Source organism: Thermobia domestica, chromosome 2 (genome assembly GCF_964235325.1).
Source record: "Thermobia domestica chromosome 2, izTheDome1.hap1.1, whole genome shotgun sequence".
Classification (NCBI taxonomy): Eukaryota; Metazoa; Arthropoda; class Insecta; order Zygentoma; family Lepismatidae; genus Thermobia; species Thermobia domestica.
This window is the reverse complement of record NC_137455.1, coordinates 13,790,539-13,808,928: the sequence shown is the minus strand read 5'-3', so window position 1 is coordinate 13,808,928 and position 18,390 is coordinate 13,790,539. Positions and strand designations below refer to the sequence as shown.

The 18,390-nt window shown below is 30.3% G+C and overlaps 1 protein-coding gene across 1 annotated transcript in view; it reads left to right on the top strand.

Annotated features, from left to right (window-relative positions):
* LOC145670258 (NACHT and WD repeat domain-containing protein 2) overlaps positions 1-17,270 on the top strand; it is a 244,606-nt gene extending 227,336 nt beyond the window's left edge. Inside the window, exon 23 of the mRNA XM_081738676.1 lies at positions 936-17,270. Coding sequence (XP_081594802.1) covers positions 936-1,159 — 224 coding nt within the window. The 3' untranslated portion in view covers positions 1,160-17,270. The remainder of the gene's footprint in view (positions 1-935) is intronic.
* Positions 17,271-18,390: the final 1,120 nt, after the last annotated feature.

Below are 18,390 nucleotides of genomic sequence, written 5' to 3'. Positions count from 1 at the left end.
GAGTTTTATTATATGAAATTGACATTTTGTATTAGAATAGAATAGAATAGAATAGAATATTCTTATTGTCATTAAGTCTGTATACAGACAATAGACAACGTCAATTGAAAATCTACAAATTTCTTTCTTTCTTTTTTTTTTTTTACCCATACCAATACACGTTTATCTTCCTCAAACTCCTTAAGATTATAATAGAGTACAGCAACTAACCAATCATATACTTTATTTTTAAATTGAGCAATCGGTAAATTTTGCGTGTATATTGGTAACCTGTTCATGAATTTTGTACCTTGTATTGTATAGCTATTTTTGATAGTCTGCTATACAATATATCAACTTGTTTAGCAGATCTCGTATTATATGGATGAATATCTTGTCTACGCTGCATATCTGACATATTTTGTTTTACATATACTAAAAGTTATATATATATATATATATATATATATATATATATATATATATATATATATATATATATATATATATATATATATATATATACACAAATTGACAACAGTCATAATTTTTAACTTATACAACAAAGGTTTAGTGTTCACCATTATTCTAATAACTTTTTTTTTGTAGTAGTAGAACCTCACTTATGTAGTTACTGTTACCCAAAAATAATATTCCATATTCTATGGTACTTTGAAGAAAAGCATAATATGCTGATGTTATGTAGTTGTATCTCTTAAATTTCGTATTAAACTTATTATTCTGGGAAGTTTTACTCATCCTACATGTTCTTACCACGTTAATTGCCAATTCAGAATGATACCAAGAAACTTTACATGAAAATGTTTGTCCACTAGTTTTACTTTCATTAATAAGAAATCCGTTTGTCTTTTTTTGTAGGAGGGGAAGGGGGGACGTTGTATAATTTGTACCGTCACTAATATCATAATCGATTTTATTTTTCTTATACTTACCAGGGAGCTTAATGTCCGTTTACACTCCTGAGCGACCAGTAACAGCGTGTGAAATTGTACATGGAGGTCGAGCAGTGATTGTGGCCCTACAGGGAAGAAATTCAATTACCACCCTTAAATTGTGTGGACCAGGTGTAGAGGACTTTCCTGCGGAAATGGTAGTCTATGGCAAAGAGGAGAACACAGGCAAGGTATTCGATCTAAAAGACGAGAGTCAACCGAGGTGACAGCAACGGCACATAAGATTTCACCGTTGTTGTATGGATGTGCAACCGACAACAGTTTCGTTACCCTCTACACAGCCTCTGTGTGTCCTGCAGAGATAAATGTTGTTGATGTTCATGTTGCTTTTTTTTTTGCTTAAATATATACATACACAGTACGTTATAACATGCTGTCCATAATATATATATATATATATAAATATAAAAATATGTATAACTTATATATACCGTATATAGCTTTTGTGTTACTTTTGTAAAAGTAATCATTTCGAGGCTCATTGTATTTGTTTATATAAGTGAGAACTAACAAACGTGTCAAGTTGATCATAATACAGGTGCAATTACGAAACCCAAAACTTACTTTAGAATTCATTACACATACATATATATCGCATACTCATTGCTTTAAAAGAAAACATTTCATTCAAACCAAACCCATCCATTGTAATATAAGTTTTTCATGGTATCATTCGACATGTGTAGAAGTTTCTGGCCACTGCTGTGTAGGAATGTAGGTACACACAACAACAACAACAACAAAATGTTGGTATTTGGTTTGGTAACATATATGAACTGCTGTGTATATTCTATGTGAATGTGCGTGTGTGAAATGTGTATGTATGTATGTAGTGTGTAATGGATGCCTGTGAACGGAAGCAGGGTGTTTCACTGTTCCATGTTACGAACGCAGTTTAACCCATCGACGCATGTTCCAATCAGAAATACTACAATTAATGTAGAAAATAATACTGTACTGTAAGTATGTTCTTTTTGCAAAAAAATTATATATTGCTCAGGATTACTTTATGCTGTAACTTTTTACTTTCAATTTTTAGTAATTTCAAACTGAGAAAGGCTTTAAGATGTTATATTGGTATTGATGGTTGCAAATAGTTTTATTTCTGGTTCTCACTTATTTATTGCTTCTTTACTTAAACATTCCTAAAACTGAACTTTAATTTTTATCTTGACACTAATCTAATGGACTATAATTTGCAAGTACAAGGTTTTATATATATATATGATGGTTAGAAATTGGAAGAAGATGGCTGAATATCTAGAAATTATTCACGCATATTTGATGAGGACGTTCAAGATTTTTCTAAGAAAAAGTCATAACCCATTAATTTGTTTGAAAATATGTACAACTAACAGAACGGTGTGTTTTGATTTCAAAACGAATGGATCAGTTTGGGCACAGTTTCAGATTACTTGCAAAGAACTACACTTTTTCTACATCAAAGAAAACAATGTTCCAAGTGTTTCATTATTTCTAAAATTATTGACTAAAATCATCTATAGAGAGGGTGTGCAATTCTGCTGACGACTCTATATAGTTATGTTAAAATATAATTGCCCATCCAACATCCTAACAAAATTTCGTTACACTGTTTAAATTCACTTCTCAAAGTATGAATTGAAGATTAGAAGTTTAAACTATGTAGATTAGCCAATACTCACATATAATGTGTCCTGGGAATCGTAAAAGGATTTTTATAATCCTAATATAATTACAGCAATCAATCATGTTGCCTTCGACAGCTAGTCAGTGATAAATAAGGCAAATGAATCGAAAGTTATTGTTAAAAGATGTTGTAGAATGCATTTATATTGGTTGTGCGTAAGTGTCCAGTGATTATTAAAATTTTAATAACTTATTGCTGATTTCAATGCTTTATGTGAAAAAAGACTAAGTTGAATAAAATGTTTTTTTTAAAAAAGTGAATCCGAATCTCTTTATTACTGACTAATTATCGAGAGCAGCAGGACTGATTGCACAAATTATACTAAACGAACCTTCTGATTCTGTTGTAAACATTGCAGAAATGTATTACTTCGATAGTTATCGGATGATTGGCTATCAATCGGCGTTTCTTTCGAGAAGCACGTGTTTGTACCCTATCGATGTTTTACATATTTCTTGCACGCGGCCATATTGTAAACTGTGATTCGCGCGTACGTTGGGTCAAAGCCACTTTCTTATTCTCTATTATTGCATTAATTCAACTTAGTTCTTAGATACAGTGTTGTTTCTGTCATTTAATTGTGAGGAAATTGCATTTCTGGTAATGAGCCTTCTAAAGCAACAAAAACATTGAAAATCTGTTTACTAGACAATGGACTATTTTCTTCTGCCACGTGGATGCTCCAAGGCTCATTAACCAACAAAATGAAACAATCGCCACGTGGATTTGTTTACATGAGGTACTTAACGTTCCTTAAAGAAAGGAAAATAAAGGATTCTTTTAGGATTCCCAGAGTACATTATAAATGAGTATTAGTTAATCTTAACGGTGTGTGCCAGATAGTACAGGGTGTTTCAAAAGTTTGTCACATTTTTTGAGAATAGATTCCTCACACCAAAATAAAAAAAAAAGTTCATATAGACCTGTGGTCAGAAGTGCATGAAAAAAAATATAGCTATAGGGTGCTGAAAACATGAAAATAATTAACTTTAAATGTCTATAGTTTCACCACCATAGGATCGATCGTAGTCGGGTCAAGACATCACTAGTATGTGAACTATCCAAATATCCATCTGTCAGAACCTCCGATACTTGCACAATCATTTTTAGAGAGACTGTTTGAGAGTACTTGATTGCTCTCCAACTACCTCTCTAAAAACTGGTGTGCAAGTACTATAGCATTCTTAAGCATGGATACTTGGATACTTCACATACGAGTTCCTCAGTAAGTCTTGACCCGACTATGATAGGTCCATAGTAGTGGAGTTATGGACTTTTAAAGTTCACTTGTTTCACGTTTCCGGCACCCTACAACTCCGAAATTATCCACATTTGAGCACAAGTCCATATAAACTTTTTTTTAAATGTGAATTTGTTCCCAAAATATTGACAGATTTTTGTAACACCCTGTATATGTATTAAATTTTAAACTTTGTAGTTACTTTTTTGCTAACAATGATGTATAATATTTTATTTAAATATACATTATAATATTTTACCTATCTAAAAAAAACTTCGAGCTGTGACTACAACAGACAAGATTATAACTAGGTATAAGGAAAAGATGGGCAGCAAAATATTTCATTAAATAATAATTAACAGCCTTATTTCAGTTTGTGAACAATAGCATTAAAGCTTGAGTCCAAAATTTATCAAAGAGAACAGTCAATGGTGCTCCTGGTAATATATGGTATAATAGCATCTTATCTCCAGAACGCAAAGCCCAAAGTACTAAAAAGTTATCAGAATTATTAGAAAAACGATAATTAATAATACCCTTATGCTTCAAGGACATATTTGATTGTTATTGTGCGCTTATTTGCCTGTTTTGTGAAGATTGTGTTAAGTTTTTAATAATGAGATAGTGCAATTACAAAAGATTACTCGAATGTTTTAATATTCACGTTTGAAATTCTTCTAATAAAAATATTAATTAAAAAATCAAATAGTCATTCAGAAGAACAATTAGTTATAATGATTTTTTTTAAAAAAAATCAATATTTTAGGACCTACAAAACTAAAACGTGTGAACATCCCCCTATATAAACAAAGTAATTCTGTACAGAACATTCCACTGTTCCACTTGCAGAACCGTATGGCAGTATTGATAATTAAAGTACAGGATCTATTTACTTTTTAAAAAAAGTTTTATATAAGTAATAAAAATATAAACGTGATTATGTAGAGTTACTAAATTTATTTCAACATCTTTTAAAATTTAACATCAATTTTCAGTATTCGGAGCTATAACAACACCATGAACAGGAATCGTAATGTTGAGTTGAATTCTTGAATAAAGATTATTAGATTTATCTATTGAACTCTAGAAACGGAATTCAAATCTAATAATAGAATCGTACAGTAAATAAAAACAAATTTGAGAAACGTTTTGAAAGAAAATTACGCCCAAAACTAACTATACGGTGGGGGGCCGCGGTAGTGGTAGAGCACTTTATAGTATCTAAAGAGATTATTGGATATATTTTACATAAAATAGAACAAATAATATCTATGCATTATTTTGTTTTTAAAATCTATACATTATTAATGTTGCAAATTATATTTACAATATGTAACAGTCTAACATCATCACAAATAAAAGGAAAGAAACTGGTTGTCAACTTTATAATGTGACAAAGAGAAGTGTTTGATTCTTAACATTAAAAAAATAACAATTATTACACCAAAATCCTTGTTATTTTATTAAAATAATTGATAATGTCTTGAAAGATTGAATATTTAATTTAGAAAGTATAAAATGTTAATTGAAAATATTGATCAAATATTTTACAAAGCATGTTATCAGTGTACAAATACTAAGAATAACTCTAAAGAATGTTGATTCTGAGGCAATGTTACTAGAGTTTCCTGGTTCTATGTGAATGCTGTTTAATTGTTATAATAACATGTAATACAGAAAGAAAACTCTTAAAAATATTCCTTAAACACAAATCAAAACCTTCTTTAGAAATATCTTGTTATGAAATTAAATTACGCTCCAGAAACTTTGTTATAATTTTATATTATAATCAATGTTAAAAGGAAAAAAAACTAGAATTTATTAATTAAAAATTTTAATTCACATCGTTTTATTTAAACTTCGATTTATTGTACAGTGTTCCACTTTGTTACGTAAACTTGTTTCTCTAATTGAATGTAAAATTATTATGTATATAAAAAACAATGACAATATTTTAAAAAATATTTAAAAGTTGTAAAGATTATTTTTATTTATGTATTGAGAAAAGGTCATACTCAAATCGAAGATGGTATTAATTTTGTAAGAGGGAATGAAAATTAAACTTTTGTTGTGATACTTATTAATATTTTCACATGTATGATTAGATAAATATTTGGTTAAAGTTCAAGACGTGTTTGTAACATTTCTAAAATTATTTGTATTGAAATGATCAAAGAATGGCATTTATAAAATTTCCAAGGTGTTTAATGAAAACTGTTTATAAGAGAAGCTTAGGTTGAAATTTCTTATTAATTTATCGAAGTATTGATTGTAATTGCTGTTACTAAGCTACTATATTACACAATGCATATTATTTATTAGATATATATCATATATCAAGTGTTTTTATTGACAGAAATTATACTATTCGAATAATAAGAACATCTACAGGAAATATATTTTATAAATTATGTTGGCGTTTGATTTAATTTTTCAAACGAATCATTGATATAAGGATTTTAGTTTTGCAATCAAATAATTGATGTGTTTATTTCCTATTTGAAAATTATGCGGGCCATTAGGAAAGTAACCTCCGATTGGTTAAAAAAAGCACACCAAAGTAAATAAGAAGAACTTATTATATATTATTCACTGAAAACTATTTCTTTGCCCTATTTTTCAACATAATTTTTATAAACATTCAAGCACTTATCACATCTCTGCACTAGCTTAGAAATTCCATCAACGTAAAAATCTCCCGCCTGTACCTTGAGCCAGCCTCTGACCGGATCTTTCAGCTCATCATATCACCAAAGCACTGAGATCATATAACAGTTCTGTAAATTTGTGGAAATTCATCGGAAAGCTCCGAGATTTTGAAACGTCGATTTTCACGAACTTGTCCGTCAATTTTCTGAACAACTTCATCAGTGACCACTGATGGCCTGCCACTCTTCTCTTCGTCATGAATGTTTGTTCGCCCACTTTTCAATGAATGAACCCATTTATGAGCTACTTCTTCAGTCATCACATTTGGTCCATACATGGCACAAAGTTCCCGATGAATAGCTGCTGCCGAATATTGTTTTGCCGCAAGAAAATGTATAACAGCTCGTATCTTACACTTGGCGGGGTTTTCTATTGCAGCACACATTTTGAGACGCTACAAAGGTGGAACTAATGATCAGACAACCTTCGGTCTACCACAGCTGGATGCAGACTGATCTACCGCGCACGTCTGTGCAAAGATGGTAGCGCTGCCCCACTACTTTATGCAGAGTGACCAATCGGATGTTACTTTCCGAACGCGCCTCGTATATGTAATTGAAATTTGAAATACAATCAATTCCATCATTAAAGAAATAGATTAATATTCTGTTAATTTAACATTAATTTAATTTCTGTCCTTCATTTTTTTTGTAGGCATTAAGTGTTGGGTTCTCCATTATAGTAATACTTTTTACAAACGGAAAATGGCAGGACACCTTTTTGCGATACTTAAATTTTCTTATTTGGTGATCAAATTTAGAAATCAATATTGGCTTAATATTTTATTAAGTAAGAACTTTAATTGTTTGGATTTGTTTATTTTTTCAAAACAATTAGATTTCAAAACAGTTGATAAGTTAGATTAAAGATTTCTTAAGCTTTTTCTAAATGATGCAAAAAATCATTACAGAAATTACCGGACCTAATTTTTATTGAGAAAACAATAAAAATAATTTCATATTAATTTAAATTGAGTCACTGAACGATAATTACGTTTACAAGGAGTTCTAAAACGGAGAAAAATAATGTCTAAAAAGTTGTACAAAAGTCTGTGCCAAACATATTCTAGGGAGCACTCCATAATGCTGACCATATTAAAACACTTTACTACACATATTTTTGAGGATATCTTTATTATTAAGTTAGAACAATATCTCTATAAATATATCAGAGTTTTTAATATTCAAATACTATGAAATCTTGTTATACTCTAAACAAAATCCCTGTCATAGTTGTAGCTATATCTCAATATAAAATAAATCTATAATTGAACCAAAGAGAGAAGAGTGTATTTTGATATTGTTTAAATCACCAATGTTGTAAGATAAATATTTCGTAGTAAATACAACAAACAATGAGAAAATTCATAATATCCAAACTTTAATTTCTCTCAGTTATAAAGGAAAGTAACTTCTATGATCAAGTCAGAAAGTGTTTTCTGGTATTTCTTGTTTTAAACGAATAAAATAATATATCTTCTAAAGTTATGGAAATCAGGTTTTAAACAAACAGGGGAATATCAATCATACGTAATCAATCAATTTGTTCAGAAAATTCTTCAAATTTAACCATTGAGTAAATTTTATAAAAACTCTATGATGTATTTTTTGGAAATTACTATTTGTTTATTGAAATTGTTGTCTAGTACATACATTAATTTGGGAAAGTAAAATGAAAAATAAGGAGGAGGTAGATGGCGTCATAGTCGATAACTATAAGGGAGCATTGCTCTCACTTTTTTATTATTAATTTTTACTTATAACATTTTTTAATTTGACAATTTAATGTTTAATACAATCTTAAATATTTGTTTTACAATTTAAAAATGTTTGGTGCCGCTCCTCTTTCCAAGTTACCTTTACAAATTTGGAAAACAAATTTACTTATAACAGGCTAATCGTCCATCTTGAATCGGGCCATTTTGTACGTGTTTCAAATTAAAAATAATTTTCAGTGATATAGCCGACTTGGCCGAATGTGTTGCGGCTTGTAATTATCATATTCCTCGTAAGAGGATTTAAGACAAAAAATGAAAAATGAGGCGAATATTTGTTGATAAAGTAAACCATTAATACATCATATCCAAAAATATATCTAAAAAAGGAAACCTGTACATTCAAATAAATATTTAACCATAAATAACAAAATTTAAGAATTCGAATTTTGATTTTTAATTCCATAAGGTACTTATGAAAAACAAAAGGTATTATATTACTGGTATCTATTTATATTTCGTTAATACTAAAGAATTTAGTTCAAAGTTAAATACTTCTTGAATTTGTCCATCTTCGTGCTATCATGTTAAAATAATGTCTAGGAAACCGTATTGGGATATAGTATACGAGAGTGCCTCATCATTTAGCGAGGACTCACGAAGTGCAGTCTTTTAAGGATTATTCATTGAGGATATAGGAACTTGAAAATGAGGTAACAAGGCGACTTTCATTTAATTACTGAGTAATATAAAATAAAATGTACGTCGGTTTGCGTTGCGTTTCGTTGTGTTTTATGGTATGTGAAGAATAATAATGTGCCCTTGTACGTAGTGTATGAGTATATGTGGGGGATTTGAAACACATATCGCATGTCACGTGCACGTGGATGCTTCTTACTACTTCTAAATGTAATAAAATCATTTTTATACGTAGTGCAAGAGTAGGAAGTATCCACGCGCACAGATCATGAGGCACTGTTGTATACTATTACCTCGTATTGTTTTCGAAACTTAACATCATATTTTATTAATATAAAAATAATGTAATGAATTATTATACTTACACTAAACTTTTATAGAAATTTAGTGGAGAAAATATGTTAAACTGATATTGAGATGATATTTATAACTCATGGTTGGTGTTTTAAAAATTGAAACTATTTTCATAACAGTTTAAAAATTTTCAGTTTTGAGTTTGCTGTTAAGAGACTTTCGGATATTTTATTATATTTGTTAATATGGTATCCAAAAATATATATTATATTAACTTTATATTTTTGAATGACATATTTATGATTTATTATTTACAAATTAATTAATTATAAGCATTTATTAAGATTATTGTTTTTAGAGACTTCTGTTTTAAATCTGGGAATTAAATATCGAATTGTGGATTAATAATTATATTATAACTTACAAAAAGAGATCTAGAACCTGAGAGCTAACAGCAATGACTGTATGTATTTGATCATGAAGTACAAATACTATCTTACAAACAACAAGAAGCTGTCCAAAAGACATTTATTTCATACAGGGTGTTTCAAAACAACATCGACAACGTTTGGAAGGTAATTCCTAACACCAAGATAAGACAAAAAGTATAGACCAATCTGGGTGCACAAATGCTTCCTATCGGAGTTATAAGCTGCCGAAAACATGAAGAAATGAACTTTAAAGGATCATAGCTCCAAAATTATGGGACCTATCGTAGTCGGGCCAAGACTTTGCTTAAAAATTAATATGTGCCCTATCCAAAAATACATGATTTAGAATCCTGCAGTACTCACGCAACAATTTTTTATAGAGGGAGTTTGTTTACAGGCATATAATTTGAAGTACTCACCAACTACCTCTATACAAATTGTTACGGAAGTACCGTTTCTGAAACTTGGATATTATACTAGTTCCTAAGTGAAGTCTTGACCCGACTACGGTAGGTCCCATAGTTTTGAAGCTATGGACCTTTATTTATTTATTTATTTATTTTTCATGTTTTCGGCAGCTTATAACTCCGAAAGGAAGCATTTGTGCACCCAGGTTGGTCTATACTTGTTGTCTTATCTTGGTGTCAGGAATCACCTTCCAAACGTTGTTGTTGTTCTTTTGAAACACCCTGTATAAAGTAAATACATAGAAATATATCAAATCATCTAACTTGAGTTTTCATTATTTTGTGTACTAATAACAGTCATCTGGTGAAATATTGTAACAACAATGTTTATTATAAACTTACATATACAGCAAACGCTCAGAAATTCAGTGTTATGTAAATACACACACATATTCATATGTAAACTGTTTAGTAGAGTTTCTTGCGTGTATCATAAAAATGAGCTTAAGCTTGAAAATTGAAGTTTATATAAGAACAAAATGAAGTTCGTGCTTTACTGTCATTATTACTTCTCTCTAGTCTTCTAAACTTACCAGTCATTTAATACACACACAAATATATCTATATACTTATATGTATATCTACACACTGTGGAAATATTTTTTTCTCTATTATATGAAGCATTTAATTTTCAAGTGCAAATTTGGGACCATTATAAGAAAGGATATAAATGTAGGCCAATAGAATGTTTTATCTTCATAACAGATTGGGAAACGTTTAGATCTATTCTAATTCTAATCTTCATCAAAACATTTGTGGAACTCTTTGTAAGCAAAGCACATTCTATCAGGTGAATTGTTATATCTATGTAAGTTTTATCATTATCATTAGTATCAATATTACTAATTAATTCTATATTAATGTGCCTGAATATTTTGTTGAATTATTTTTTAGAAATAATAATAAATAACAGTGATTATCGATTATATTGTTAGAAATATAAAAAAAAGTAATATTCTTAGTGACTTGTTAAGAGCCTGACATACTGAAAATAATACAAAATTTACCATTTTTCTTTTGCTTGATTTTCATAAGTGAAAGATAATGAAATGCAACTTAATACAATCATAGATAATGTTATTCTACAACAGAAAATATAAACTTGAAGAATTTTCAGTGTTGCCATCTTCAGAAATTACAGTGTTGCCAGAATAACATTTCTCCCAAAATCTAAGTTAAGGCAGCGACTAGAGGAACGAACTCAACTGCATTTGATTACGTATCATGTTGTTTAGGTATCCTGTGAACTACTTTTTAAATAACATTATTATTTACTTTAACGACTGTATGTTAAAACTATTTTGTTTAATACAAACTAAATACAATTGTTATTTAAAAAGTAGTTCACAGGATTCCAAGACAACATGATACGTAATCAAATGGAGTTGAATTCGTTCCTCTAGTCGCTGCATTAACTTAGATTTTAAAAGAAATGTTATTCTGGCAACACTGAAAATTCTTGAGGTTCACATTTTCTGTTGTAGGATAATATTATCTATGATTGCGGTAAGTTTCATTTCATTATCTCCTTTCGCTCGTGAATAAAAAAGCAAAAGAAAAATGGTAAATTTTATATTATTTTTAGTATGTCAGGTTCTTAATTATAGTAATAGCAGAATATACGATACCTACATGTTTAGTGTTTGTTTAACAAAGACTCACTTATATCAAGATCTGATTTTAAATTACAGAACAAAATATTGCAGAATATGGAGGTATTTGTGTGATTTTACATTTTATTGATATCTTTTACATTTGATTAGATTTATTTGATGAAAATTGTGTTAAAAAGTGCATCTAAACAACAGCGTCCAAATACTCTCTAACTAACTAATATTTTGATTTTATACAAATTTTAATATATTTCTCTCAAAACATGAAGAAATAATAAACGTGTATTTTGGGGTCCAATTTTTTAGCCTGTTATATACTAATTCCGTAGCTTTTAACTGAAATGAATCTTAAATTCTGAGTTATATAATAATAACATATTTAACACTGTTACCAGAATTTTAAAAATAAACACTACGCTGAGTTAATGCACAAGTTCGATTCATCAGATGAAATGCTAAAGGATAAACAAGCTAAAAATCTCGATATGTATTTTGTATGTACAGTACAATATAAGAAAAAAAAATACGTTTCATGTTCTAAGACCTCCCTCAGACTATTATTTTGTATGTGACCAGTAACATTCTTTTGTATTACTTTGCTTCTGAAGTAAATACATGCTAAAACAAATTAGGAACTCGTCTCACAGTGACGGCTCTTAAGGAAGGTCATTTCGGTAAAAAAAAATCAACATGATCACTTCAAACTATGGAAAGAAAACTCACCTAGTTTTTTCATTCTTGTATACTAGAATTAAAGTACTAAGTAACATTTCTTCTTTTAGTTTGAAACGTTAAAAGCTTAATTTTTATCGAAATAATTTCCCTAACGAGTCGCCTGACTGTCTTTCTCCAATAGCTATTAAATTAAGTGGCTATAATTTCAAAATCTTATAAACATTAAATATTTAGTACTGAGAGATTGTTAATACTTACACGTAGAACAATATTTTCAATTCCTGCATATTTTCGTAATAATTCAAATCGTAGACTATTTCAATTCATTTATATTAATATATTTTACGAATTCCTCTTATGGCCAGTTGTACGATCTTCTGGTAACTTCTTAATACGTTTAACAGATGATTGGTTGTGTCGTAATGTATTCTACCATAATTGGATATCAGTATTTCGGATAGTTTTGTCTATCAAGAAACAAACGATCTAAAAGTATCAGAAGTTTACGTATGTTCTTTCCAAGTAGTAGCACTGAAATTACATTCGTGGAAAATGATAGGTGTTGTATTATTAACCATACAGTGCATAGTGTTGCCATTTGTCTGTAATTAGGGCTACTTCTATGATTTTTTTTTTAAATCAGTTCATTTCATTAGAGATGAAACTATCAAAGAAATATATTGTGATATTTATTTTGAGGTAATCTAGCGATGCACCAATAAATTTATTTAAAAAAAAGCCATGGGGAAAAAAATGAGAAGACCAGAAGGAAAATGAAAGAATAATATACAGAAAGTTGGCACGGTAATTCGTATGAATGACTCCCTTTTCACAGATATTTCATCGGAATGTCTCTTCTCGGTTAAACTGTTAAACTATTCTGGTTCAATACAAGACTACTATATTTAATTGGATTTATACAGGGTGTTACAAAAATGTGTCACAATGGTTTGAGAATAGATTCCTCACATCAAAATAAGAAGAAAAAAAAAGTTCATATGGACCTGTAGTCAGAAGTGTATAGTTTCGTAGTTAGGGTGCCGAAAACGTAAAATATTAACGTTTAAGATCCATATAGTTTCACTATAAGACCGATCGTACTTAGGTCAAGACATCAAGACTTTTATTGTTTATCCTTTAGTATTTCACCTGATGAATCGAGTTTATGCATTAACTGAGCGTAGTGTTTACTTTTAAAATTCTGAGAAACGTATCTGAACTATCCAAATATCCAACTTTCAGAAACTCTGGTACTTGCACAATAATTTTAGAGAGGCTGTTTGGGAGTGCTTGATCACTCTCCACCTACTTCTCTAAAACTTGGTGTACAAGTACTGGATCATCTTAAAAATGGAAATTTGGATAGTTCACGTACCAGTTCCTCAGTGATATCTTGACTCGACTACGATAGGTTCCATAGTAGTGCAGATATGAACTTTTAAAGTTCACTTGTTTTTCGTTTTCGGGACTTCATCACGAATTATTTCAATTGGTTTGAGAATATTTCCTTGGGTACAAATTGCTGCAAACGACATTAAGCCTTTCTGAAAGGTTGGACAGTCCCTAGGCTAAGCAGAAAGTTGCACAAAGGAATACTTAATACGTTGGTTGCAAAATGGACATGTTCTATTATATTTCTAGTATATTCCACTAGTTCAAAATTTAGTAAAAGTTCATTCAATTCCATAGAGTGTATACACATCGTTCTCTATTAAATTTATTATGGACGTACCAGAAGATCGTTGAACTAGTCCATAGTTCGAACTTGAATAAAGTTTACAATATGTCACCTGACAATAAAACCATGTTTTTATTCTTTCTTGTAGTTAAAAGTTAAAGATTATTCCCTATAGATTACGTTAGTTGGCTGTTGAAGTGCGAAAAAATTAGAATAATCTTCCACTTCTGCCGTGATATGCTATTTCGATTTTTCTAGTTGTTATAAAAAACTGACTGGGTTTCGGACAGAAGTATCGTAAATCCTTCACGTAATTTATTATTATTTCACACTAAGGGGAAAAAAACATACGAGTACTTTCTAATATCTTTGTATCGGAATAACTACCTACTGGTAATCTACAGTATATTTTGTAGACTATAGTTACTTGGTACATTTTTTAAAATTCGGAAAACAATAAAAAATACGTTTAGATTATTTATTATTGTCGTATCACTGGTGAGAACTCCCCTTCTTTCGATACACCTGTCTAAAACAGGCAGATGCGCATCGTGAAAGTGTTAATCATTTTTAAATATGATGTTTCTGAAGCAAAATAAAGATCCTCCAACAATAAATGTAACAAAATACATAATTATATACATGCACATATTAATTTTTTGAGTATTAATTCAAGTAGATCAAAGTTTCAATCTTGAATTCAACTGAATTGCTGTCAAGATTGTCACTTCGTAAATATATATAAATGAAATAATTACATAGAAAAGGTAGGAAAACATGCAGCCAGCCACTGGCGTACCTTTAAATTCCTTCATTTTAATCCAGAATTCCCAAACCTAATGCAGACGAAAATATTTTGCCTACTATTTAGTTTAATACAATACCTTACCTTACCACTCGGCGCTACAGTCCTATGTGGGCCTTGGCCTCCTCAACTATTAGCCTCCATTCGTCTCGGTTCTTCAATCTGCTAGCCCAGCCTTTTATCTTAATCTTTTCCAGATTTCTCCTTACATCGTCAATCCATCACGACTTGGGTCTTCCTCTTCCTCCGTTTGTATACATTCTTTCGTGCAGGACTCTCTTCGGCAGTCTGTCAGCCATCATTCTTTCCACATGTCCAAACCATCTTAACCGCTGATAATTTAATACAATGGATATCCAATATTCAGTAAAAGATGTTCTTATCCGGAAAGCATCCAGAATTATCTAACTGTGAATGTTTCGGCAAAAAGTTACGGTCTTCCTTGGCACAGATTCTTTCAGAAAACTATTCTTCTGAATAACATAACTTGTTTATAGTTCCAGTAGTCTTTCATAAAATTTCAATTCTACCTGTATACCATATATAGGTATGACCACTGACCGGTAGCATATATAGGTGACTAGGTAACCGTTGGAGTAAGAGCTCAGAAAATAACAATTTTCCCTAGGTTCCAATTTTGTCACTATTGTTCGATCAATCACATTTATTGACAAAGTGAGATTTAGAAGCAATGTTGCTTTAATTATTGGTCAGGTACATAAGACATTGATTAGTGCTCACAAACAAAGTATAATAGGTGCAAGGGTAATTTTATAACAGACTACTGGAAGTAAAGAAAAAGAATGTAATATTCAATAGACGATTATCAACTGGATGTAGTTCTACAGACAACGTTAGTTTTCTGGTAGGCTCTGTACTGAGGAAGGCAATAACTTTTAGCCGAAACGTTCACAGCTAAATAATTTTGGGTGTTTTTGGAGCAAGTATTTTTTGAGAGCCTGACATACTAAAATTAATACAAAATCTACCACTTTTCTTTTGCTTGTTTTTCATAAGTGAAAGGAGATAATGAAATGCAACTTACCACAATCATAGATAATGTTATTCTGCAACAGAAATTATGAATCTGAAGAATTTCCAGTGTTGTCATCCATAGAAATTACAGTGTTGCCAGAATAAAATTTCCCCAAAATCTAAGTTAAGGCAGCGACTAGAAGAACGAACTCAACTTCATTTGATTACGTATCATGTTGTTTTGGTACCCTGTAAACTACTTTTTAAATAATAGTTGTATTTAGTTTGTAATAAACAAAATGGTTTTAACATACGCTTATTAAAATTAAATAATAATGTTATTTAAAAAGTAGTTCACAGGAATCCAAAACAACATGATACGTAATCAAATGTAATTGAATTCGTTCCTCGAGTCTCTGCCTTAACTTGATTTTGAGGGAAATATTATTTTGGCAACATTGTAATTTCTATGGATAGCAACACTGAAAATTCTTCAGGTTCATATTTTCTGTTGTAGAAGAACATTATCTATGATTGTGGTAAGTTGCATTTCATTATCTCCTTTCACTCACGAAAAACAAGCAAAACAAAAATGGTAAATTTTGTATTTTTTTAGTATCAGGCTCTTAATGACTATTGCTGAATCTAATTGAGGAAATATATTTCCCAAATATCGTCAACTGATTTTGTAATGCTTTCTTAAAATTCAGTTGCAAGTGTCAATGCAATAAGCAACAATTTTATTTACTAAGAGGAAAAAATAAAAAGAATCAATGAATATTGAAATTATTTTACACTACAAGAAATTTTCATAGATATAGCAATTCACCTATTTGTGGCATATATGTCTTGTTTTGTAGTGCTTCGTGTCAATAACAGTTTCTCTGCATTACGCAAGAAAGGAAAACTTTTGTAAATATTAGAGTATTAAAAAAAAAGCTTTGCCAAAGTGGATGAAGACTGAGCATTGCCAAATTTTAAACAGTATATTATATCAGGTGAAAATCAGCCATTATATATATAAATATAAATATATTATACCTTGAGTCATGCTGGACATGACTATATTTCCCATAGAATGGAAGTGATTGTTTTTAAGAAAAAAAAATATAATACTGTGAGTGCCGTTTGTTAGAAAGTGAAAAAAAAAAATAGTTTTGATGAACTAAAGAAGTATTACCTACCTAGTCAATGAAAAGGTTTGGCATATAGATTTAGCTCACGTTATGTTCTATGTAAAGTGTTTGTGTTCTAGCATAATTTGCTGTAGAAATGTTAGTGTAAGAAAAATAAGTCGAGTCGAGTTTATTAATATACTGTGCTACAACATTTGGTGGTTTTTATTTCAACCCGAAATGGGTTTATACTCCTCACGTTTATGTATGTAAGCTTCTTATTTTTAAAACTTCTGAACTAGGCTATCCATATTTCGTTATTTTTAGGATTCCAAACTAGGCTAGGCATAAAAATCAGAAGTGTTAAAGAACAACTCTGTTATGTTTTGGACTTTCAAACTAGGCTACACATAAAAATGAGAAGCCTTAAAGAGAAACTCTTTCTTATTTTTTAGGCTTCCAAACTAGACTACGCATAAAAGTGAGAAGTCTTAAAGAACAATTCTTCGTTATTTTTTAGCTTCCAAACGAGACTACGCATATAAATGGGAAGTCTTAAAGAACGACTCTTTGTTATTTGTTAGACTTCCAAACTAGGCTACGGATAAAAAGAAGTCTTAGAGAATAACCCTTTGTTATTTTTTTGGCTTTCAACTAAGCTATGCATAAGAATGGGAAATCCTATGAACAATTATTTCTGTTCGTCCGTCAAATACCAAAGCAAAAATGATAGGAGATAACGGGAAATCAGTGTCCCAAGCCTATATTTCATTTTTGGCTATAGTCCTCCATTGAAACCGGAAGTGGTATATTTAATAACTTCCGGTTTCAATATTAGATCCTCAAAAAACAGAAACGATAAAAGAGAGCGTGAAATACATAGATTTTGATACAGAGTTACGAGTACAACAATAGCTTCCATGTCCTTTCTTACTTCTTTGTTGAAACCGGAAATGTTTGATGTTGTTTGAATATGTCACTATATTTCAGCAGTGATATATATTAAAATTATTTCTAAATGTATTTTAAATCATTGAAAATGTCTAAAACTATTTCTAATATATTGAAGGGTACTTATTTCCACGTTCTATTGGTTGTTTAGAGGTTCTTTTTAAACATGATTTTCTCACAAATGACACAAGCGATATATATAAATGAAAGTGATTGTGTTTGAGACTTCATAACACTTGCACCACCCGACCAATCACGTTCAAATTTTATACATAGTCGAGGTTCAGGCCTGGAATGGCTTTTATCATTTCACTTTGACGGTGCAACTTAAGGGAGGGAAGGAATATATATGATTGAAAATAACCAATGTCTTGCGTTGGAAATCACGAAAATTTATATGTT